General features: G+C 35.2%; 1 protein-coding gene across 5 annotated transcripts in view; it reads right to left on the minus strand.

The window, feature by feature from the left end:
- The window catches only part of LOC149789478 (microspherule protein 1-like), a 98,393-nt gene extending 74,278 nt beyond the window's left edge, over positions 1-24,115 (minus strand). The window contains exons 1-4 of one of the 5 annotated variants that reach the window (XM_089971486.1): positions 23,959-24,091; positions 19,215-19,325; positions 6,313-6,640; positions 1,839-1,877 (exon numbers count right to left, since the gene is read on the minus strand). In XM_089971486.1, coding sequence (XP_089827612.1) covers positions 1,839-1,877; positions 6,313-6,624 — 351 coding nt within the window. In that variant the 5' untranslated portion in view covers positions 6,625-6,640; positions 19,215-19,325; positions 23,959-24,091. Of the gene's footprint in view, positions 1-1,838; positions 1,878-6,312; positions 6,641-18,595; positions 18,694-19,214; positions 19,326-23,637; positions 23,935-23,958 lie in introns of those variants that run through there. The other 4 variants (XM_089971490.1, XM_089971488.1, XM_089971485.1 and 1 more) reach the window with 4 other exon arrangements.
- Positions 24,116-24,316: the final 201 nt, after the last annotated feature.

The following is a 24,316-nucleotide window of genomic DNA, read 5'->3' on the forward strand; positions in this document are numbered from 1 at the left end:
TTTATGTTGGCACTTTGTGATCCCCAGTATATGGCCTCTACCGGTCACAATGGAAACAGGCCATCTTTGTGAGGAGGATATTGTTAGGATCATCAGTTGGGATGGGTTATGGTTTATCTGTAACCTATCCATATGTCTGTTGAATGAGAGGAGACTTGGATGTTTCTTAGCTCTGTCCCTTGCTGTTCCACAAGAGGAATCAAGTCAGGCCCTGGGGAGGCAAGGTAGAAAGGTCCAATAATGCGGAGTTCTGTGGCGATTTGGGTACCAGAGCTGTTTCAGAGCATATAAATGTCAGACACTACATGGCTGAAGGGTAAGTTCAGTTATCTCCCTTGTCCCTATCAAGTTTCACACTGAATAAAAGTCAGCATGCAGACTGGTAACATCTTCGTCCTGAGCTGTGTGTTGTTTGCGCTTTGCCCATAGTTCTAATCTGTAAGACAAAATAGAGCAAAATGCACGAAACTGTAGTCCTGCAAATGTCTTTAGAATGCAATGACCGTGCTGAGCTAAATCATTAATAGCTTGGCACAGAAATTGATGACAGACAGACTAATAAAGCCATGATGCATACAGGTAAAAAAAATAATGATAATACCACCTGCATAGGGGAGAAGTTATAAACCTGTGGGCCTGGACAAGTGATGCTGGAATACATCATGGATGGATGCAGAGCTATACCAAATGATGGTTACCTGAAAAAAAAAGTGATAGCAGACAATCTCAATTATAATGCTGCCTGTAGGGGAGATCAAGGATGGCCTGTACAGGTCAGGTAGAATCACTGAAGCATTGCATTCTAAGGCTAAGAATACCATGGTAAATGAAACTCACCTGTATGTACCAGAATAAACATAATTTTATATATATATATATATATATATATATATATATATATATATATATATATATATATATATATACACACACACGAGTTTCCTAAGAGCATAAAGACATGCAAACATATAAATAATGTAGCCTGAACTTATCTTGTGAAGTTGCATAGGCTACCTGTGTGGTGACCAAGTGCTCATTAAATATGATGGAACGTTTATGCAGATAAACATGACTCAAGGAATATGCATGAACAGGATGCAACTGAAAAAACCATGTATAGAGCACTGACCTGTACTTTCCCGACCAAAGTTGAAGAAATACAGAAATGTAAAAGTGTCTATAATGCAAAAAACAAAACCGTCACAGAAAAGGGAACTGAGGCACCATTATAAAGATATAAAGTAGGTGTGACAATATCTTTCTGGGGGCAATACTTGTAGGGAGAAGAGGCCCAAAGACCATCCATACAAGCAAAAACATTGAAGTTAGTGCCAGGATGTTATGAATGCCGTGGAACAGAAACTAACCAATATGTACCATTCATAATGAAATTACACATATATAGGAGTTTTATAAGCACTAGAGACTTGCATGTATGTAAAATAATTATAGCCAAAACTGAATGTGAAGTCACTTAGGCTCCCCATGCAAGTACCTAAATGTGTGACGATGACAAAGTGTGAGCAACTTCTAAAGGTAGAACTTTGTTGGCAGATAACTGTTAGGTCCCTTTAGCTAAAAGTAGTATCTGGGAGGGCTGGATTTACAAGGTAGTAGTAGTTCTCTTAAGGTATTATGAATGGGTAAAGTAAAAATTAAGTCTCAGAATAACTGAACAAGAATGGTTTTATAGACTCCTATTTATGTACAGATGAATCCCATATGCCTAAAAATGTTTGGTCAAATAAATAAGAAGAAAGAAAAAGACTGTGAATGAACTTAATCTACTGGGTATAAAGCATTCCTTCATTTTCACTGTCCCCCAGTTTCTCACCTACCTTTGACCGTTTTGATCTGCTCTTTGATGACTTGGATGTCTGAAATATACAGAAGATATATTTTAAAATTATTCAAAAGGTTAAAAGATAGTTAAATATAAAGGTGAGTGAACAACATTTCAAGAATATTTACAATTTTATAAAAGGAAGCAGTGAGATAACTGGAAAAGTTGTACTGTATTATATGAAAAAAGAGTCCAAAGTGGGTATGATATTGCTCACCTCCTTTACATAACTTACCAGCTGACCATTTCACTAAGCATGCTTATGCGCTATTGTGAGAACACTATGTAAACTATCTCTCAAACTTTACACCGTGTTCCTTTTACTTATTTTTCTAAAGCGTGATAAAAGATATTTTTTAAAATCCAAAGTCAATATACATTGTCTCTTGACCATTACTGAAGTCATTCAAGATCTAACCTGTAATCTATTGAGTCACATGGCTTTCATATAAATTTCACTTATAATTTAAACATTTGATCTTGTTTCAGGGCCATTTCTTTATTTTACTCTTGGCAATCAAATCTTAAAATATTTAAGGAGAAATGCATGTCGCTTTTGGGTTCTGGAAGCAAACTTGTAACCCACATCCATGACAACTGAATGTATCTAAGGTTTTTATATAAGGCTGTGATAAACAAAATTATTCATTCCTATCTTATCTGTGGCATCACTTTCAGTTCTATTCAGATATAATTTGTGATGAGTCATTTTTTTAAAAAAGGTATTGATTATTCCAATGCGCTCATTGACTTTTTGGACTAAGTCACCATTATGTAACTATTGTAAATTAATGCCAAGACACCTTGATTTATATAATTGTGATACATCAAGACCATTAGTACATTAGCATATTCAAGATTTTTGGTACACTAATACATTCATGATTATTGGAATTATTTGGAACACTATACTATTTGACTTGTGATAGAACTTTAAGAATTATTTTGGATTTAATTCACAATACTGTGTACTGTATGTTCCTCTTAAAATTTCACTTTCTAATTTAGAGATTTTTGCTACTTTCTGATACTTGTTTTAAAACCATAGTTGAACAGAAATAATGGAGCTCATTTAGGATTTAAATTTCTTTAAAACATTTCAGAATTTTTTTTAAAAATTGTCTTTAAAATTTAAATTAACATTGTTTCAGAATTTTCAATGTCCAGGGTAAAGATTTTAATTTCATATCTTTGAGAAATCTTTGGTGAAACCAGCAAGCTTTCACAGTCAATGTCATAAAGTGGAGAACTTTACTTTAAATCCTACCCAGGAAGGGTTAGAGTCTTTGAAAAAGGACGAGTTACTTGCCAGCCATTATTATGATCATTCTGAAACAGAAGCATTTTTAACAAAAAAGGATAAAAATGTATTTTCATTCAGTATTTGGTTGAAAATAAATTTTGGGATTCTAGAGCTTTTGGGTTCAATTAGTAAGTTTGTATCTGGTTTTGATAGGAAATTAAATGAATTACAGTTTTTAAAAACCTGATGGAATAGAATTAACAAAGCTTCAACTTCAGAAAGAAATGATGGAATTGCATGCCTAGAAAGAAGAAACAGATGCAAATACAAAATGCAGAGAAAGGAAAGGGGGAGGCAGAGAGAGAAAGGAAAGAAATACAACTGCAGGGAAAAAGAAGAGAGAAAAAGACAAAGGCACAAAGAAAGAGAGAAATGCAGATACAGAAAGAAGAGAGGTAAATGCAGAGAGAGAGAGAGAGAGAAAGAGAGAGAGGAAAAAAAACAACAGGCTGAGCATACACTACACAAAAGTTCAGGTTTTGATGTTATCAGGTTAGTACCCCCTTTTCAAGAAAATGAAGTAGATACTTTCCTCACTTTGAGAAAATTGCTGAAAACTTGAAATGGCCATGAGAGAATTTGACTTTGTTATTACAAAGTGTCATTATTGGCAAAAGCTTCTGAAGTCTGTACTTCACTGTTGGTACAACAAAGTGCTGATTATGATGTGCTTAATGAATGTATCTTTAAGGGTTATGAGTTGGTACCTAGGGCATATCAACAAAGGTTTAGGAATCGAAGAAAAGAGAAAAGAAACTAAGAAACTTGACAAATCCATGTCGGACTTACAAGGGAATTTTTATTTGATGGTTGGTGCTCAGCCATTAAGGTTGATCAAGACTTAAATAACCTCAGAATGCTAATATTCGTTGAAGAGTTCAAAACTGCATCCATACTGATATCAAGATTTACCCTGATCAGCAAAAAGTAGAAACCTTTGAAAATGCTATTCATACAGCTGATGATTATTCCTCCATTCTCAAACATTTTATTTGCAGAAAGTCTTCTACTCAGCAGTTCTTTGGGGAAAAAAATCATCTGAGTCTCACATGAGTACATGTACTTCCAAATCTCAATCTGGCAGAACTTTAAAAAAAATATCTAACTTCTTAAAAGACTAATCATAAATCCTTATCTCTTCTTATGTGCACTTATTGTAAGGAGAATGGACATATAATTTCTGATTGCTAAAAGTATAAAATAAGCAACAGAATCAAGACAAAGCTATTCCAAATACTCTTATTTCAAGGAGGTCGAGGTAACAGTTTGGTATTGAAAGTAATACAATGGTTGGGTCAAACAAACCCCCGTCTGATTCTATTAAGGAAAGTTATGAATGATTCATGTAGAAAAGTTGTGTATCACCTATTGGTGATTCTGCCAAGCCTATCTTTATTAAAATATTAAGGGACACAGGATATTCTCAGTCTTTTGTTATCAGGTACTTTACTTTTGTTTGAGAAGTCTTCTAGTGAAAGTATTCTTATTCAGGGAGTGTGGCTTTGTTAATGTTTCTCTCCATTATGTCAATTTGACATCAGACTTAGTCTCAAGACCCACTGAGAGCATGCATTTATTACTAAGTAAAAACCTAGCCAGAGAGAGGTTGTTATTTATCTACATGTAACTGACAAGCCTTGTTTCAATACAAAATGTTGATCCAGTTGAGAATGAAATCCCTGATTGGTATCCTTCTTGTGTAGTTACCAGAGCAATGGCAAAAAGAGCTCTTGAGAATCATGTTGATCAGGAAATTATTATTTTAACTTACACATTTATTGGTCAGTCTTTTGATGAGATGATTTTGCTCCAAGTACTGATCAATTCACAGACACTGATCACAACAATCATCTTTTTACTACTCATTCCCTCTATTTTAATCTGAGGGACATAAGACAACTCCTCATTCTGAACCAGAAACAAGATCCAGATATCTCATATCTGCTTCAGGGGGCTGCTATTAAACTGTCATTCTGAAGTCAAATCAACATGAAATCCTTAGTCTAGCCCACAAAATTCTTTTGGCTGGTCATTTATGAGTCTATAAGACTTATCACAACATCCCAAATCATTTTTATTGACTGAAAATTAAAATTCATGTTTCAATACTGCAGATGTTGTCCAATGGTAGGAAAACCAAATCAGTAGATACATATGGCTCATTTGCAACATATTTATAAATTTGACAAACCATTTAGTAGAGTAATGGTAGACTGTGTTGGTCTGTTACCTAAGTCTAAGTCTGGCAATAAAAATATGTTGACCATAATATATGCGCCCACAAGATTTCCAGAGGCAATTCCTTTGAGGATTATTAAAACTAAAACCATAGTAAAAGCTTTCATAAAGTCTTTTTTATACACTTTTTGGCCTTCCCACATTTGTCCAGTCTGATAAAGGGTCAAATTTTACACCTAGATTTTCCAAAAAGCGATGGAAGAATTGGCCATCCAACAGTTCAAATCTTCTGCCTAAGTCAAGGGACTCTTGAAAAATTTCATCCGATTTTGAAGAATATGATTTGGTCTTATGGCTTTGATACAGGAAAAGATTGGGATGAGGCTGTTTGTTTGCTGCTGTTTGATCTTAAAGAATCAGTTCAAGAATTATAGGTTTTAGTCTTTTTGGACCATTGAAGGTATTAAATACAAGTGAACAAGTCGAGTTTTCAAGCCCCCATAGTTTTTAACTAGGCACTCAACATTGTCAAGTTTCACACACCACAGAGATGCAAAAGTTAAAAGTAAAATGGAGCATGCAATGTATATATTAACAATGAATATGGTAGTGTGCAATACATGTACTGTGGCCGAGTGGTCTAAAGCGCTCTGCGTTATGGATCACTGCCATCTCACCTCTGTCTGCGTGGGTTCGAGTCTTGGATTTGGCTAACGTGGGTATGTGAGAAAGCTTGCCAGTAGCTTCTCGTGGGTCGGTGGTTCTTTCCAGGGTTTTCCCCAGGTTCTTCCTCCACCATTAATACTGGCCGCCATGTATAGCCTATCATGTGCTGAAAAATGGCGTTAAACCCTACAACAACAACAACACATGTACTAACAAGAGCTATGGGAGTGTGCAATACTAATAAGTAATACAGGGGTGTGGAAATGGTATTGACATAAAAATATAAATATTCCTGATAATGCTGACCATTTCAGTCCTATACCTTTTTCTTTTCTGGAGGAGGTGCAACAGGCGTGTCCTTCTCTACTATTTCTGTTATCCTTTCCTTTTCTTGCACAGGCTGTTGCCCACTTTTAATCCGATTTCGCTCAGTCTTGATTAAACTACTCTCTACAAGTTCATCATCAAACTTTTTACGCTTTATTGATCTTTTGGAACTCCTGCGCTCTTGCTGAGTAGATGGCATGTAGCGGAGACTCTGGGGTTTCAGTTTGGAGAGTATGGTGGTCTGAACAGATCCTGGTTTTTCATACTCTTGAGATAATTTAGTCTGGGTCTGGGTATCTGCTTCCATTGCTGATTACCTGGTTCTAAGACAGAAATGTTTACAAATTATTTAAATTTCCTACATTTAAATTAGGCAGTTTATAATAAAGACTTAGTACCAGTGAAATGTGTCAGTTTTTATTTAAAATTAGATAGTCCCTCAGACTTACACAATTGCTGGCTGGCTTAGACAACATAATTTCTACATATTTAATCTACCCCTGCTAACACTGCCAGTAGGGTAACCCAGGAGCTATGGTAAGTCCATGGAGATCAAAAAGCTGCTATAATCAACACTTCATCTCTCTCTTGTATAATGATTTCATTTAAACTTACCTAATAAAATCACACAACACAACTAAAACTGTTACATCATGTTAACAGTAAACAAGAACAGTTTCGATAGGAAGTAAAAAGTAAAGTACAGAAACATTTCATCACAGGTTAAACTTACAGAGGGTGACTGAATTTATACTGTTGGACCCCAGTTTTCAGTGAATTCAGGGCCTCTGCTGGGCTTCACATTTGACAACAAATGCAAAATAATTTTGAAAGTTAACACTATTTTTTATTGACTGGTGAAAGCTTCCGGAGACAAATTTTTATAAAGCAAATTATTTATTTTTCATTGATATATACAACTCAGGCTACCTGTTTTCTCTATCTGCAGCAGTCAGTGGATCATGTCGGTAGATGAATAAAACATTATTTGAACTTGATTGCAGCCAAATGCAAGCTGTCAGTCGGTTCTGTGAAACAATTAAATGTGATTAAATGACTGGGGGATATACTCTACTGTTGAACAGGCTGCCAAACGGATTCAGTGTCATCTGTGTGTGTTGTTAATTTATGTTTATTGCAAACTGTGTGATACACACTTGGGACTGCTTAGTGTTTTAGCGATTATTTACTTAGATAACACGTTTTTGTGGTCTGAGCTTAACTGATTAACATAGGATGCCGCTACAAGGATGCTAGTCGTCAACTGTAAAGGGCCCAAGTCACTTATATCAATGAAAAATTAAAAATGTACTTTATAAAACAAGTCTGTAACAAGCACAAAGAATATGGCAAATCTAGCTCTGAAAAACAATGATTTATATCCAGCTGCATCTGAGGCAGCTACCAGGTTACCTGTTGCCCCTATTTCTGCTGCAGACTGTGAGATGGGGTTCAGTTGCCAAAATCTGATCAAAACTCATGAAATTCTACTGATATATCTACTCTGAGAAATTTAATGAGAATTTATATTGATAGGCCCAATGTTAAGAATTTATACTGATAGGCCCAATGTTGAGAATTTGGATTTCAGGAAGGCAATTATGAAATGGTCTAGGGAAAATGTTATGCAGATATTGATGAAGCGTCATTGACATTTTTCAAAAAGACTAAGCAGTATTTTATATTATCAGTTTAAAAAAAAAACATTCTTATTCATTCTTGCTTTTCATATGCTTATACACTGAACTTCCTGTGCATATAATGGTTCTGTTATATTTATTAATAATTATTCTTGTGCTCTGAAATGTAATAAAAACATCATGAATTTTGATAAAAATGCAAGGATGGATTTTGAAAATAAATAGAAATAATTAAAAATTGTGTGATATATTAGGCAAAACAATCTTTAATACCAACTGATAAAATAGCAGTTTTGAAAACGTTAATTATCCCTAAAGCTTACTAATTTGTTGATCTTGCAACCAAATCCTCTGCAAAATTTTATAAGGACATTAAATGAATTATTTTTTTACCTTTTTAAGGCAATCAAAAGTGGACACATTCTGTAGGTGGCTTGGTGATGACAGATATTGATATTTATATTAGCTTTAAAATTAACATGCATTGGTAGAGTTCTTCTGTCCAACATAAAATTTGTCAATTTGTTTTATTATGAAATATGCAAGATTAAATACTTGTTCCTATTTGGACGTGAAAATGTACTGACATTATCCAAACACTGTTGATTGAGAAAAGTATATCCCAGACTGAAGATCTTATGACAACAAATTTTTATTGACGAGCTTACTTATACGAGTTAACAAGGTACCAATTTATAAAAGAAATGCTTTGGAAATCTATATTAGCACTATGTTTCAGACTAGGAATCTATTATTGATTATGATAGTTTTAAAGCTATATAAAATATATATGGTCTCAATTTAAATTTCCTTGCTTTTGAAGGCATAATTCAGTGTGTAAAGTTCTTATGAAATGTTACAGTTACATATAACTACAACAGAAAGGCCAATTATCCCTTTCCATTTAGAACTTGTATTTCATAATATTAAAAGAGTGTAAAGACTTCTACAAATCACTTTTGAAAACAATGTTAAACCAACCAGTGAAAAGAAATGGAATGAAATTTTTAATTTGAATATATGGTTATTTTTTTACTATAACAAGAAACAACAAATTATAATGGTTTCAAGTTCATGTTAAACAGAGAACTTTACCAATGAAATGAGTTTTGTAGAAAATAAAATTGTCGGATACTAATTAATGCACTTTTTGTACACATTTCCCTGTAACTATACTGCATTTGTTTTGGGACTGTATTGTGATAAACAGGCTGTGGAATGGTTTGTTCCACTGGAATCAGGAAAAACTGAACAGAGATATTGTGCAAAGTGCAAACACAGAGATATCCATACAGATGAAATACATTGTATATGGAGAACATTGTTTTCCAAATACTATCTACACTGTATATATGTTAAATGAAAATGGATATATCTAGATTAGATCAGTTGAAACATTTTCATCAAAACAACTATAATTGAGAAAATACATGTGTAATGCAATCCAATCTTAAAAAAAAAGATTATTTTGATCTGGGAGCAATGGGAATCACTATTTCACCAATAACGAAGAAGCTTGTGTCATGATTTAAATGCATGTTTAATAGAATGATGTGCATTATACTGCATGATGTGTTTGTAAACCAGCAGATGACACTCTAGAATCTACAAAAATGTTTCCTTATGTCATTTCAAGCTGCAATTCAACCATTTTTTTGTATCCCACTGACATTGCTAGTACATATAAGGCAGATAATGGGAAAGGCAAAAACAAGATTCCAATAGATCTTACTCTACACTAATTATTCTTGTACCTTCCCTTCCAGGACAAAAGAAACTGTCAAATGAAATGTAAGTACACCATTCCCTCGGTAACTCACGAACCCACTTATAACGCAAGGTCAGGTGTGGATCCCATTTGTTGGACTTAAAGAAAATCACTATCAAGTTGGTAATGGAAACATTGATATATCGCTCGTTTTATTGTCGAAAACGATAGATAGGACCTAAAAGTTTTAATGAACAGTATGAAATATCAACTTTTAATAAGATGTCATATATTTTGTAACATTTTCTTTCCAAACAACATTCTTAGTACACCGTAATTAATGATATTCAAGGAAATTTAGATCAATGAAAATGTCACTGACACCAACAGAAATTTTTGATCTAGTTCTATTAGTTCCTTTTAAGTGTAATCATCATAAATGCAACATGTCCTCTTGTAATTAAACGTAAAATGTGTCAATCTACTATAACAGCTATGTCTGTGAGCCTAATTCTGAGAATCTAATTTAAGTATTGACTGTGTTTTGATATTGGACTTTTCTATTCATGGTTCCCCTGCTTTTCTAAATATAAATTTCCAGGTCTTTTCCAGGATGAATCAATTTTTTCAAGGTTAACATATGACCATTACTGAATGGAATTAAAGAACATTTTGGATTAAAAAACATGCATTTTCCAAATCTGAAGATATTTCTCTTTCAAGACTCTCCAAAACATACATGTCAGAAAAGATGATCATGATGTACAAAACCACAAAATGAGTCACATGAAACAAATTTGAATATATTCCCATAAATTGGCATTTAAAGTCATTTCAATGTACAGAATACAAATTCTAACTTTACTTTGCTGACCTGCATTATGTTGCTACATGGAAACAACATAATGAGCATAAATTATTTTGTTTCCTTTGAAACCTTTAATTGTAAAGAATTCTAGAGCAATATGTGTGCATGTTATACAAAGTAAACATTTCCTTTCACAGTATGAAAAAACCACATTATATGCAAAGTTTTAGAATCTTGTCTTGTTACAAAAAAAGTCTAACCCTGAAATTATGTGTGCCAATAAAATCTCAAATTAGATTTTTTAACCAACCTAAACTTCTTAAGATGATTTGGTTAAAAATTCCATCATTTAAAGACATTTACAAAAGGGTTGATTTAAATTTTGACAAAGAACTTAAAAATCAACTTCTCTTCTTGTAGTTCAATAAACCAGTCCCCAAACCTGTTTTGATACATGGGCTCTTATTGTTTCTTAATATATAATAAAAGGGACAACAATTTCCCAATTCTCCTGTGTTCTATTTAAGATCTGAAACCAATGCTTCAAGCTACATGTCACTGTGTAATAGTTTCATGCCAAAGTTCAGCTCAGAGATTCAAAATTTGTCTAATCTAGGTTTCTGCAGAATATTTCACCCTATTTTTCACATTTGGACATTTTGGATGGAGTGTGGGTTCAGAGCAATTACATATAAAAAATTTGGAATCTGCTGCCACCACAGGCACTTGATTCTGGGGAAACTAATGTGTACACTCACCATTATATGGTGAGTGTACACAGTTTCCCCAGAATCAAGTGCCTGTGGCCACCAGCGTAAGATAGCTTCCCAGCGGGCTTAGCAAATTTAAACTAGGTTATAGCGATTTATACCTGCATGAAATCAATTTGAAAATTATTTATTTTCTCAAAAATGGCAAGTATTATAATTGTTATGTCTTTAATCCGCTGACAGACTAGACGAAACTCAACATAGACAAAACCTGACCCGGTACGCACCATTTGCGTTAATAAGTCACATTACTTCACAAATCTCAAACAATGACATCGGGAGTCCAATAGTCATGTGATATCAACAACAAACTCCTTTTGAATGTTGTTGTACAAAATTTCATTTATATTAAATGAAAGTCTGATACCTTTTGTAAAAACCAGCAAGAACAAATAATTCTCAACATATTTATTTCGAGAACAACTACAAGAAACTTTGCCCGTCTGATTCATCAAGCATAATCTGGTTCCCTGCTTTGTATGCTCCCTAAGTGAGAGAGCACATGTCAATGTGGTAGTCACATGATACAATAAAACTCTGAAGTTAGTCTCGGAATAAATATAGAGAATTTTGTGCTCTTTCGTTCTTGTATTTTTATTACAACCTGTATACGACTTACATATAATACTTTTTCTACAATATTTAAAAATGACGTTTGTGAGATTCTGTGTGCTCATGCGACATCCTGTCGAAATCGTTATTAGTTTAATCATCTTTCAGCAGATTAAAGACATAACGATCTTAATACTCTTGCAATTTCTGAGAAAAAAATAATTTTTATATAATTTCAATCAGGTATAACTCGATTTAACAACGTTTAAGGTTGCTAGCCCATCCACTAAGTGGCTATGCTTTAACGCCACTATGTTGGCCTCTTGTGATGATAGACTGGTTTTCATACCTCAAAAAAAATATACAGATATCAAGCTGTCTGGAAAAAAAGTCTACTAGACGAAACTAATCCAGTGAGTGTTTGGATTGTCTCAACAAATATATTTATGGCAAGTACCCAAATGATCAATACTGCAACCACCTAATAATCTAGTTAGAACTCGATAAATTTAACTCATGATCAGTTCAGTTAGTACTGCTCTGTACCCTACACTGGCTATCCATCCATTCGATCCAGAATCAAACACAAAATTTGTTCTCTGTGCTACGTTTCACTGTCAGACTCTAGTCGAACATACCTATCTGACCTCACCCATGTGTACACACCAGCAAGATACTTAACGCTCCTCTTCTGACAATCGTATACTCATTATTCCCACTATCAAAACAAAGTCATACGGGCAGCGTTCTTTTGCATACCAGGGCCCAGCAACGTGGAATGAATTGCCCACTGAACTTAGACACAGTGATCCCATTCAAAAGCTCTCAAAACTCACTTATTTCGACTGCAAGAACAAACTTAAAGACCTAATAATGTTTCCAACCTTAAATATTCTCAGCATGTCTTTTTATGTTTTCTAATTTTGTAATCATATCATTATGTTTTTTATCTTATAGGTGTTGTAAAGCGCTTAGAGCTTCTAAAGATTAGGCGCTATACAAAGTCCTTATTATTATTATTCAATTACGACTCAATTATGTAATTGTTTCGGGCATGACGTTGTGGGGAAAAATTCCTGGGTTTTTCCCGACTTTCATCAATATTTGCAAAATTCAAGGACTTTTCATGGTCAAGAAAAAATTATCATTTCTCCCGATTTCCCGGTAGCGTGGGAACCCTGTCTATTATCATGTTCTTTTGAATCAAATAAAGGAGGTCGGAGAAGTAAGTTAAAAGGCATAAAAATCAAACAGTGTTCCCAGCCATATGTCGGGTAACTCATTTCATTTGATCAATCGAACACTGCTATAAATGTTATTGTGCATAGATGCCAACCCCTGGCGAGGAAAAAGTGTAATCCAAGTGGATAAAAAGAGTAATCCAAGCAGAAAAAGAGTAATCCACATATAACATGATAAAAATTCAATAAGCATATGTACAAAAAGACTTATTTATCCCTCTGGAATTTTAACATCAGTTACTGCTTGAAGTTTTCGTATATAACACTCTGAGCTTTAAAAAGCAACCGATTCTCATATTACATTTCAAAACACTTTGTACCAGCTGAGATTATGGACGTTTTGCACACCAGTAAAGCACTAAGTGCTGGGTTAGAGAACCTGGATCTGAATTCAGTTTTATTTTTGTGAACAATACTGAACAATCTCTCACAGTCAGCATTAGAATGGTAAAGAACCAATATTCCCTTCATAGCCTGATAAAAAAGAGGAAATTTATATCTGACAGTTATTTGGGTCTTTAAGCTGGGAAATAAGATGAAAAAATCAACTCTATCCATATGAAGAGTGGAGTGCCAACTTGATACTTCTGGAGTTCTTCTAATTTATCAGCAGCTTTTCCTGCAACAAGGTGCATCATATGACAGAAACAACCTGATATGTACAATGATGGAGACATTTTTCAAAATACAGAATGCAACTCCATTATGAATTCCAGTCATCATTTATGCAGTATCATCTTAAAACCGCATACAATTATGCCAACTTAAGTTTATTCAAAGTATTATCAAGAAATAAATAAAATGTTTTCTCCAGTGGAATCTACTGTTAAATCTGGTAATGAAAGAAGAGCACTCTGACTCTCCTTTTCGTTGTCAAAGTCTCTTACACTGACTGGGTACAACTTTTTGTCACAATCACTACTCCTGTCTGTTGCAATACTAAACAGACCAATTTTCATGGCTTCTGCAATTTTAAGTGAAGCATCTTCTGCTAAACACCTAACAATATTAGATGATTTTGTTCTTGCACATGAATATTTTCTGCAATTTTGGGATTAGGAAACATCCGTCTGAATGAAGGATCAATGTAGTCTTCTACCGCTAGAGGTTGTCTGTGTTTTATTAAGAACTTGGTAGATAACGCATCTAAATTTATAAAATTCGTGTCCACAATTTAGCTCTGCTGTATAAAAAGAAGTTACCTCAGTACGGGAATTAGTGAACGAGCTAATTCAAGGTTTCTTGTTTTACCACCATGACCAATATTAAAATCCTTTCCACGCAGCCTGCAAGGGGCATGAAGATCCCTAGAATGGAATGCTGTATTGTGTAATTCATGTATTCATCTCTGATTCAGGGGCCCCGAGTGGCCGAGTGGTCTAAAGCGCTCTGCGTTACGGATCACTGCCATCTCACCTCTGTCTGCGTGGGTTCGAGTCTCGGATTCGGCTAATGTGGGTATGTGAGAAAGCTTGCCAGTAGCTTCTCGTGGGTCGGTGGTTCTTTCCGGGGTTTTCCCGGGTTCTTCCTCCACCATTAATACTGGCCGCCATGTATAGCCTATCGTGTGCTGAAAAATGGCGTTAAACCCTACAACAACAACATCTCTGATTCAGTTTATTGTCTTTTATAAATCCATCTGTGAAATTATTTGAAAAATATTTTTGCTCTAACACGCATCGACTAGAATAAATCTGAATTGACTTTTAGCGCCAAAAACCTACAGACTGGTTCTATTCTGAATTAGAACAAAGAATCTGAAAGCAAAGATTAAAAGTTAGAAAACCAGTCTGTTCTCTCCTAACTAAGCCATACAGCTGCTATAAATAGAAACCGAGGTCAAAAGTTGAAAATAGAAACCAGCATGTTTCTTGAATGAGGACAACTGCTATAAATAGAATACGGTTAGGAAAACTTGTGCATGCAAGTCTTCAGACAAGCGTACTCTTATGTCGTTGTTACATAGAAGATATCTTTTCTAGAATACGGTCTGTGGGATTAATGGGATGTTAATACAAATGTGAAAACAAATTATTAATTTTTTTGGAGGGGATATACTGAAAATACGTAATCCGAAAAGTTACGCGTAATGTGTAATCTGGTGAAAAAAGCGTCATGATTAGCCCAAAAGCATAATGGTTGGCATATATGATTGTGTACGTAATCTAATTAAACTAACTTAACCTACTCAATCATAACTGTGATTAAAGACAGCAAGTTAACCAAGCGAAAAGAGTATTTTGTAAAATAAAGAGCTTTGTTTCACAGATTCTGACCCATGTGGGGAAGACATGTTTCAGAGAATTCCTGAATTCATACGTAGAAATATCCTCAAGGGTGATAAGAAGTTTCACTATTATTTGTAGTGAAATCACCACATCAATATTTTACTAACTGAACAATACAAAAACTGAGTTTTGACGTAGATGATTCATTGTCTCACTAAATAAATGCTGCGTGTTTTTTTTATAAAAAAAAGGAATCTTGTTTAGTAGAGTACCAAAAGAGTGTCTGGTTCCCTGTTTCATAAACTCCTTGTTTCGCAAAATACTATACATACCAATCCATGAACTAGACCAACCAACAAAACAAAATGCTGAGATGTAATACACAATTGTTTTCGCATATGTTGTTGATTCTTGAAACCAGTTGAAATCATGCTATCAATCTTTCAGATGTTGGACACTTTGAAAAAAAAATGTAATTTATACAGAATAGCAAACAACTTCATCAGAAAAAGCACTTTATTGACAATTATTCAGTCATAAAATAGCCCAGCCCCCCCCCATGGTTCTATGGATGTCTAGGAGATTTTCAGGAAGTCCATTGGTAACTCGCGCCCTCGCTTATAGTGCAGTCTATATTTTTGGACCCCGATGTGCGCGAGTTATTGAGAGAGAGGTGTATTGGAATACAGTAAAAGACTGCTATAAAAAACTTTCGTTATGACAAATTCAAATGTAACATAAGTATTTGAATAAAATGAAAGACATGCTATAGAACACTTCATTATAACATCAATTCAGATGTAACATAAGAATTGGAATACAGTGAAACCCTGCTGTAACACACATCACTTTAATGCAGATTCAAATGTAAAATAAGTATTGGAATGCAGTGAAACTCTGTTATATTTTTATAATACACTTCACTATAACAAAAATCTGATGTAACATAAATATTCAAATACAATGAAACCTGCTATAACACACTTCACTACAGTGTAAATTCAGATGTAACGTTAAGTAATTTAATTGGAATACAGTGAACCCCTACTATAACACAATTAACAACAACATAAATTCAGATGTAGCATAAAGTTTTTGGGGGGGAAGTAATTTTAATTATGCAATACTTACCCATGGCTACTGTTCAGCTTTCTTTGTCATGCCCCAAAATTTGTACCGTCCATTTGATGTGCAAACATCTTCCCTTAGAGTAAAGAATTGTCAGTATGATGCAATTCCTCATGCAGCACATTTGTTCCTGCTATGTTATGTACAAAACAAGCACAGCTAGCTCATCTTTTTCATATACGGCTGTTACATCAGGACATCAGAGTGGGGTGGGAGGAGGGCACTCGACAATAGTCATGGATAAGTATTGCATAATTAAAATTAGTTTTACCCCCTCAAAAAACCTACATTTTCATAGCCATAGCCTACTCATGGCTACTGTTTAGTTGAATTTGTCAGTAAGTAGGGTTGGCTGATGCTCAGTTAAACTGATAAAAAAAAAAAAAAATGGAAAACACTTACCATTAGTGGAGAGGTTCCTGTTATGGAAGGTTGGTATTTCTCTGAGCCACATGTTGTGCTATAATGACAGGACCCAGAGAAAAGATGCCTGCGCTTACATGTGATAATGACAGGAGGTAAATGGTAGTCATGGGAACCCCAAAATACTGCCTTCATGATGTCATAAAAGGAGGAGTGATTAAGGTAGGCCCATGAGGTAGTGATGGCTAGAACATCATGGGATTTATGTTTAATAAAGGAAAGGTCTCAATCAGTAAGAGACTGGTATGCTCTTTTGATTGTGGTGACAATCCACTGTGAAATAGTGGCAGCTGAAATGTCTGTGGAATGCTTGAGAGGGAGGAAAGACACTTCCTACCCTTTCTTTTTCCTATGGATGCCTTAAGATAGAAACGGAGCGCGCACACGGGACATAAAAGCCTATCTGTATCATTCGCAGCACAGATTCAACTAAGATTGGAGATTTCTATTGGTAGTGGAACTATGGAAGGCAATTGTTTTTTGGGTAAAAATCCTGGTTGACAAAAGAGGGAAACAGAATCATAATTCCCATTAAACCGGAGACAGCCAGCGTCAATAGATAAGTCATGAATCTCACTTCATCATCGTCTCAAGAGTGAGGTCCTGAAAAGAAGCCTCACCCAATGGTTCATAGAGGGTTTTGGTTAATGACCATAAAACTGACGAAAGATTCCATCTAGGTGTAAGAGAGCAAGAAACAGGTCTCTGCAGCTCAAAATCCTTAATAAGATCAGCAATGTGCAAATCAAACCAATTATCGTGCCTTGAGAAAATTTAAGAGTGTACGAAATGGCATTTTTATAGCCCTTGATAACAGGTACAGAGCATTTTTTTGTTCTCAAAAAGAAACAAAATGAAATCACCCACATAGGTTATAGAGGGGCAGCTAGATTCTACACGTTGCCTACTGCACCAATCACAGAAGATTCTCCACCTTGCATCACAGACCTTAGATGTAGAAGCTCTTCTGGCCCATCACCATCAGTCTTTTTTTTATTCATTCTGGTCTTTTACCAAGTTTTATTCAGAACTTCAAATTATTTGGACTTGTGTCTGTAATTTTTGGATTATTTTGGGATTTAATTCGCAATACCGTAAGAACTTTGTTTCTCATTTTCACTTTGTATTCTAGGAAAATAAATTATATTTGTTAAATTTTACAAAGCTTGTTGTCTTTCACTCTTTTCTGTTACTTATTTTAAAAGCATAGACTCGTAACATATGATACATTAACATTAGAAACAAAACAGTATTAAACATTTCTAACTCTATCATAAATGCATTAACATGCCATTTGCATGATTTTTAGAATGTTAGAAAGCTGCATTGTTGTTATGACCAAGAAGCTTTACCAAAACATACATAAGGAGATGAAAAGATCGTTTCATATCAAGATTATTTATTGTTTCCATTTTCTGTGATTATACATTGTTTCTTTCTCTATGATGGCCGTGAGTGGCGCTGTGATCAACTGCTCCAAAACAGATGTTGTAAGCAAGGACAGCAAAATGTGGTACTCATAAACTGTCACGAAACAAATATCTACAGCCATGAATAGTTTTAAGTTTAGAATACTGGTACAGATATAATGATGATTCTAAGTGTAAATGAACTTTAATAAAACTTACACTGTTTACAAATTATTCCACAATTTGTTCTTAAGGGCTCAAAACTGACACTATGCAGATAATAGTACAGTACCAGTCATATGGGTCATATATCATTCAACACCAACTATTTCAGTAATGGGTGTCATTTCTTAAAATTCGATTATGCATACCTTTAAGTGGCAAGTATTCACTTCATTTGGATTTGTATACACCCATATTCCTTTGGAAGGTCATTATTTAAATGCCATGATGTATGCATACAGTAGTCCTACAATGTAAGACATAGCACATGATATTTATGTTTTAGTGCCATCACCCCCCACAACAAAAATATCGGGTGATGTGTAATTGGACTAATGCATACGGCAAAATCAATTTTAAAGTATGTAAGCATTTTGGACGAAATGAACCTAAAGGTGTGATCCAGTACAATCTGGATTGAATGTCGCGCGCTGTGATGTCACAATGAAAGCTATGCAAACTGATAAACAAATTCGTACTAACCTCGACTGTGATTCTTCCACTCAACATGCTCTTATTTTGACACAAGTTTAGTACATGGCCACCATTGTATTAGTCCAACAATGTAAGACACATCACCCGATATATTTGTTCTGGGGGGGGATGATTGGTCTTGCTGCCTAACTAACGGCGCTGTGTAGCATGTTTTGCTGTCCGCTAACAGTATAACGAAAGTCAAATCATCAGAAATATCACACAGAACTGGCAACCAATAGCAATGCTTTCCTACAAAGTAAAGTTATAATGTTTTTGTCAGACTTTACTTACCCTGATGTCTTTTCTCCAATAAATTCAAATTCTCACAAAAGAAATGGACATGTTTTCAAGTTTTGTTGGCCTACATTTCAGTTGGGTGGAAAGCGATGAAAGCCAGGAATGCTGAAATTGGGTTAAGTTGAAATATAATTCTTTAACGAAATGAATAAAAATATATTCTGCCTATTGTAACTGTAAAGAAACGTATCCGCCACATGAACCTACTTAAACATACTTCGGCATACCTCAACTACCATCGCATTGCAACAAATTCAAATGTATGTCAACGGAACATGAAAATGAGTCCATTTCCTTGTGTCATACTTTCATTCCGCCAGGATAAAGACAGCACAGTAAGTATATTAGGTACATATAAATTAGTGGAAGAGTGTTGATATATACTGCCAAATGTGAGATATTCCTGAAACTTTGACTACCAGTTCCAATGTCAACAACATCAGAACACGCTATACCAGGGGTCGGCAACCTACGGCACACGTGCCAGACTTGGCACACAGAGCGATTTTCAATGGCACGCGGAAGACCCCCCCCAAAGGTAATAAGTGGAAAAAAAGATTTTTTTCAATGCAAGTCAAAACAATGTATGTCAGCATAATGGCTGCTGCGTGCACTGGATGGCGCCTATCATTTTTTTAATATTTCTTGCATTAGCTAGGTGTACGCTTTCACTGGCCAGCAGCTGGCTATATTAGTGTGGCGTCAAAGGCACTACACCAGTCACTGCATGCTGCCGCTACTGAGGGACGCGGCCAACGTGTTAAATGTTTAAAGTTTTATTGCTATTTCTTATGTTCTTGTGTTAAATACAGTACCCCTAAAATGGCCGAAAAAGAGGCAAAAACTTGATCAATGTCCATTTCAAGAAAACTGGACAAAAGAATATGGATTGATACAAGAAAAGGATCATGCTGTTTGTGCTTTCTGTTGTGAAAGTGTTGTGTGTCATACATCTAGTGTACAAAGACACTATGAAACCAAACATCAATCCAAGTTTAAAACCTCTGAAGAGAAAGGTGAAGCCATCAAAAGGGCTATTTCTGGTTTCAAGAAACAAACTGGTATTTTGAGTCAAGCAGTTGGAATGAAGAATAAAGCTACTGAATGTAGTTACAAAATTGGTCAGTGTGTGGCTTCGAAAGGCAAACCTTTAACAGATGGAGAGAACATCAAAGAAACATTTTTGAGCAGTGCTGAAATTCTGTTCATCGATTTACCAAATAAAGAAACTATACTATCTCGGATTCAAGAAATACCAGCTTCTGCAAGATCAATTGAGAGGCACATAACTGATTTGGCTGAAAATTTAACAGTTAACCCTTTACCTCATGCAAGCGTCTTTGGACACCTCTACCCCATTCGCATGGAAGCGCCTTTTGATGCCTCTAGGCGCCAGCTGTAAACATCAGCCATTTTGAGCTGGTTTTCGTAGCGCCGCCTTCGGGGAAAACCCACCTATTAGATACTACATTCATTTCTGCGAATGACAATTACGTCAGATCACATGGTCACTGTTTATGCACTGGTCGATATCTGCTATTTAAAGTAACTGGGTTGTGATCTCCACTCTCCAAAATGGCGGTTGCGGATTTCATTCAGTACTTACAAAGTTTTCATGATTAGAATTACTCTTAATTTTTTTCATATATAACAGATGTGTACCAAAAATCTAAAATGGTTAAAATTGCTGTTAAACATAACATACACTACATTGCTTAACAGTTCACAGGCAGGATTTCATTCAGTACTTAACGAAGTTTTCACGATTAGAATTACAACTATGAAAGATTCAATAACTTAGGTAAATGTTCTGATATTGATGTAGGCAGCAATTAGTTTTTATAAATTATCAAATTCAGATGACTTAGTGATGTAGACACAGACAAAAAACATGTAAATTTCGAGTATGGGAAATGGCAGCTACGGTTAGTCATGCGGCCTCACTGACATGACGGTGAACGAGTTCTCTCAAGATTTTAAAGCACATAAAAAATTCTTCCGTGAAAAATAATTACACAGCTATAAGAATCGGACTTTACTCTTAAATTTTTCCACATATAACAGATGTATACCAAAAATGTAAAATGGTTAAAACTGCTGTTAAACGTAACATACACTACATTGCTTAACAATTCACAGGCAGGCCTATGCATATGCGGTCGGGTAGGTAATAGGTGTTCAATTTATAGCGTGCTGCACTTTGTCACTATGCTCTATGAGGTAAAGGGTTAAACAAACGACTGGATTAAATCAAGCTATTGTATTTAGTGTTGCTCTTGATGAAAGCATTGACTTGAATGACTTGTCACGCCTAGCTGTAGTCACATGATATTGTGAAAATAATCGTATTTATGAAGTGTTGTGTTGCTTTTTAGCTCATCATGATACAACCAAAGCAGAGGACATTCTGACTGCATTTGTAAGCTATTTCAAAAATCTGAACATCGAGTTGAATAAATTATTCTGTGTAACAACTGATGGTGCTGCTGCAATGGTTGGCATAAAGAAAGGATTTGTCACACTTCTTGAGAATCACGTTGGACGTCGACTATTAAACTTCCATTGCATTATACACCAGGAGAGTTTGTGTGCAAAGATCTCATCATTGGACTTGTACTCTGTGATGGCAACTGTTGTTAGGATAGTCAACCTTATAGTTTCCCACTCTTCATTGATTCATAGACAATTCAAGTCTCTTCTGCAAGAAATTGAGAGTGAATATGCAGATCTCCTGTTGTACCACAATGTTCGCTGGCTTAGTCGAGGTAAAGTCGTGAATAGATTCATTTCTTGTCTGGAAGCAATTAAGGTGTTTCTTGATGAAAAAGAACAACATTTTCCGGAATTGAATGATGAGGACTGGCTGTTGAAGCTGATGTTTCTGACAGACATAACGACACATTTAAATGAGTTGAACTTGCATTTACAAGGACAGGGTCAAACAGTACTTGAACTTTTTGGCTACTGGAAAGGATTTGCGTTGAAACTGGACATATTTTGCCATGATATCAACGCCAAAACATTCAAGTACTTCCCAAATTTGAAGGCTCATTCAGATCGATTTACAGTGAATATAGATGAGCTTCAGAAGTACAATGAAGCACTCAAAGTGGAGTTTGCTAAACGAAGTCAAGACTTTCAAATTCATGGACCCATATTTTCATACTTCATCAAGCCTAACTTGCTTAATCTGACTACTAACCAATTGGATCTGGATCTTTTTAGGTGGATGGATATTGATGATTTTGAAATGCAGCATGTTGAATTTAAGACATCAGAATTATGGACATCAAAATTTGCCGAACTGCGGAAATCTCTGGAAAGAAACTGCTTAGAAAAGTCAGCTGCTATTCTCAACAACTGCTGGACATCCCTCCCTGAAGCATTCATCTATTTGAAGAAAGTTGCATTTGCTCTACTTTCAGCTTTTGGTTCAACTTATACTTGTGAACAGATTTTCTCTCACACAAAAGCTGTTTTAAGTCCACAAAGAAGTCAACTAACACCTGAACACTCAGAAGCCTGTGTGAAGCTGAAAGTGACCAAATATGTACCTGACATTGAACAATTAACATAGAGCATGCAAGGACAAGGCTCACATTAATTGAGATACAGATTAATTACATTCACCTTAAGTTTTTATGTTCAATTTCTTTAATTAAACATTAATATAATAATTTCAAGATCAAATTTATTTGTTTTAATAGTAGTTTCATATATATATGAGTACTTATATAATATATAAAAATATGGTAGAGCAGGTAGACTTATAGGAATATAGGTTGTTGGCACACTGAATGAATTAGTGATCCTACTTTGGCACACTATTATCAAAAGGTTGCCGACCCCTACGCTATACCACAGGTGCTCGATGCGAGCTTGATGTTGAGAAGAAAAAAACAACAATAATCTGAAGGAAAAAGATGATACTGAGTGACAAAAACACCTTAGATTACCCCCATGACCTGTTCTGACATAGGACCCTCTCTATCATAAAATATATGAGAACGTACGTAACTTCCAAATACTTCATTCAACCCATGATCCACGATTTCCTTCTGCTATTTCTGTCTTTAAATGCACACATCCATACTATATGGCCTGTTTTACTCCCGAGATATTTTTCTATTCATCAAGCCATCATTGACTTTTCTGCGTTGTACCAAAAGCAGAAGAAAATCGAGGGTCATGGGTGGATGGAAGTATTTGGAAGTTACGTTCCTTCTCTCTTTTATAATATAATAGAGAGATTCCTGTGTCAGAACGAGTCATGGGGGTAATCTAGGGTATTTTTGTCACTCTTTGTCCTGTTTTTTTTCTTCAGATTATTGTTTTTTGTCTGATCATCAAGCTTGGGTCGAGCACCTGTGCGCTATACAAGCCCGTTATTTGGAGAGTAAAATAAAAACAACAGTACCGTAAGTCCATAGCGATTGATAATTTTCGTCTGGTAGTTTCTTGGTGACAGGTAAGGTGCAGAGCATTCAATAATCACTACTGATTAGACTTTGATTAAAGAAAATTAGTGTCAAATTTTAAAAGAAGTTATATTTAATGTAAAATTAGTAAATGCGCATACGTTTGTGACTTGGGACGCGCCATTACACTCCCAATTTTCATTATTTAAACATTTGCTGCATATATTATTATACTGACACCGGAAGTTCAGTTTTTATATAATGTGTAATATATACTTATTTTAAGTTCTTTACTATGTATGAAGTCGTAACAAATTTACATTTTAACAAAACTTGTACAGTCTTTCTGAACCGGACATCAGTACAACGCCATTGATGGACAAATATATGAGAGCAACAAAAGCACTCAGCTACGGAACACGCGACGATGAAACAAAGATACGGTTCAGATATGCCAAGATAAACAAAACGGGTACAGTAGCAACTGACCAAGCAACTACCACAACAGTGGAAGAGTGTGTGCATAATTTCTTGCCACGCCACCGAATGAAAAACATATGTTTGGTTTTACTCCACAGTTTACACAGTTTTCACTTCACCTCGCGTACGTCATCTGCTTAGGGTTCAATCTTGGCGGTGATAACAGCTTAAAACTATGATATAGTTACGAACTTTTCA

Source organism: Sinohyriopsis cumingii, chromosome 10, assembly GCF_028554795.1.
Source record: "Sinohyriopsis cumingii isolate HCF-2022 chromosome 10, ASM2855479v2, whole genome shotgun sequence".
Classification (NCBI taxonomy): domain Eukaryota; kingdom Metazoa; phylum Mollusca; class Bivalvia; order Unionida; family Unionidae; genus Sinohyriopsis; species Sinohyriopsis cumingii.